Source organism: Penaeus monodon, chromosome 28 (assembly GCF_015228065.2).
Source record: "Penaeus monodon isolate SGIC_2016 chromosome 28, NSTDA_Pmon_1, whole genome shotgun sequence".
In the NCBI taxonomy this organism is placed as follows: domain Eukaryota; kingdom Metazoa; phylum Arthropoda; class Malacostraca; order Decapoda; family Penaeidae; genus Penaeus; species Penaeus monodon.
In genome coordinates this window covers 7,556,077-7,558,323 of record NC_051413.1, presented here as the reverse complement: position 1 = coordinate 7,558,323, position 2,247 = coordinate 7,556,077, and the positions used below count along the sequence as shown (strand labels likewise).

General features: G+C 64.6%; 1 protein-coding gene across 1 annotated transcript; it reads left to right on the top strand.

Moving 5' to 3' along the window:
• The first annotated feature begins 726 nt into the window (after positions 1-726).
• Positions 727-2,085, top strand: LOC119591032 (vegetative cell wall protein gp1-like). Its single transcript, XM_037939761.1, has one exon. The coding sequence runs from the start codon at positions 727-729 to the stop codon at positions 2,083-2,085; it is 1,359 nt and encodes a 452-aa protein (XP_037795689.1).
• The last annotated feature ends 162 nt before the right edge of the window (positions 2,086-2,247 follow it).

Here is a 2,247-nt window from a genome sequence, read left to right as displayed (position 1 = left end):
GGCGGGCGCCGCCAGGCAGAGCCAGCGCCACCACCTCAACCACCAGCAGCAGAAGCAGCGTCGTGGGCGTTGCTGCTGCTGCGGGCGGTTCTCTGGGCGGGCCTCAGCGGCCTGCCGACACCGTGGCTGCGCCCCACTCAACAGCCCGGAGTGCGGGTGTGGGCGCCGCCCGTCCCTGGGTGCGGGCGTAGGGACCACAGCGCGACCACGGCGATCATCACGGGGCTAACATACACACTGGCGAACACCAGCAGCACAGGCGCAGCGACGGCCGCGCTTCCCAGGGCGCCTGCGTGCCCTGTCCCGTGGCGCCTGCGTCAATGGCACCGCCTCACCCTCGCCCCTCCTGCCCCCTCCGCCCCCCCTCCGGCTCCCAGGCTCCCGCACTGCAAACAGGTGCCACCCGCCCGTCCCAAAACTCCCGCTCCCTCCGTCCTCTCCTTCCACATTACAGCCTCCCTCACACTTCCATCATCATCTTCAGATCTCCTTCTTGCCTCCATCTTTCTCACGGCCATCCCTTTCCTCGTGTGACGCGCCGGCCGCTCGCTTCCGTCCCTCTTCGCCTCGCCCTGATACATCTCCTTCACATTTCCATCCTGCTTCTTGGCCCTCACTCTGCCTCGTAACTCTCCTTCACGCCGCTGCTCCTCCTGGCGATCCATCCTCACGTCCGCCTTCGTCCTTCAAAGATTCGCCTCATGGCTAGCCTCATAACTGGCCCTCATGATGCTGGTCTCTTTCACGCGGTCTCCTCCTCGCCTCATCCGTCCCTCTCCCACTCCGCCCTTCCGCCGCCAGCCCCTTGCATCCCATGCAGCCATGCCTCCCATGCAGCCATGCCTCCCATGCAGCCATCCCTCCCATGCAGCCATGCCTCCCATGCAGCCATGCCTCCCATGCAGCCATGCCTCCCATGCAGCCATGCCTCCCATGCAGCCATGCCTCCCATGCAGCCATCCCTCCCATGCAGCCATCCCTCCCATGCAGCCATGCCTCCCATGCAGCCATCCCTCCCATGCAGCCATCCCTCCCATGCAGCCATCCCTCCCATGCAGCCATGCCTCCCATGCAGCCATCCCTCCCATGCAGCCATCCCTCCCATGCAGCCATCCCTCCCATGCAGCCATCCCTCCCATGCAGCCATCCCTCCCATGCAGCCATCCCTCCCATGCAGCCATGCCTCCCATGCAGCCATCCCTCCCATGCAGCCATGCCTCCCATGCAGCCATCCCTCCCATGCAGCCATGCCTCCCATGCAGCCATGCCTCCCATGCAGCCATGCCTCCCATGCAGCCATCCCTCCCATGCAGCCATCCCTCCCATGCAGCCATCCCTCCCATGCAGCCATGCCTCCCATGCAGCCATCCCTCCCATGCAGCCATCCCTCCCATGCAGCCATCCCTCCCATGCAGCCATGCCTCCCATGCAGCCATGCCTCCCATGCAGCCATCCCTCCCATGCAGCCATCCCTCCCATGCAGCCATCCCTCCCATGCAGCCATCCCTCCCATGCAGCCATCCCTCCCATGCAGCCATCCCTCCCATGCAGCCATGCCTCCCATGCAGCCATCCCTCCCATGCAGCCATCCCTCCCATGCAGCCATGCCTCCCATGCAGCCATGCCTCCCATGCAGCCATCCCTCCCATGCAGCCATGCCTCCCATGCAGCCATCCCTCCCATGCAGCCATCCCTCCCATGCAGCCATCCCTCCCATGCAGCCATGCCTCCCATGCAGCCATCCCTCCCATGCAGCCATCCCTCCCATGCAGCCATGCCTCCCATGCAGCCATACCTCCCATGCAGCCATCCCTCCCATGCAGCCATGCCTCCCATGCAGCCATGCCTCCCATGCAGCCATGCCTCCCATGCAGCCATCCCTCCCATGCAGCCATGCCTCCCATGCAGCCATCCCTCCCATGCAGCCATCCCTCCCATGCAGCCATCCCTCCCATGCAGCCATCCCTCCCATGCAGCCATCCCTCCCATGCAGCCATGCCTCCCATGCAGCCACCCCTCCCACGCAGCCATGCCTCCCATGCAGCCATGCCTCTCGCGCAGCCATCCCTCCTGCATGACCCGTGACCTGCCCCGTGCAAGGGAGCCGAACGGAGGCCGGACGCAGGTTTTATACAGCGCTGTTCAGACTCGCTGCTCCTCGCGTGGCCAGCCCTCGGAAATTTGTTTTATTTGTTTATTTCAGCTTCTCGTGCGTCTGTGTCTGCATCTGTCTAACACCTTTAATGC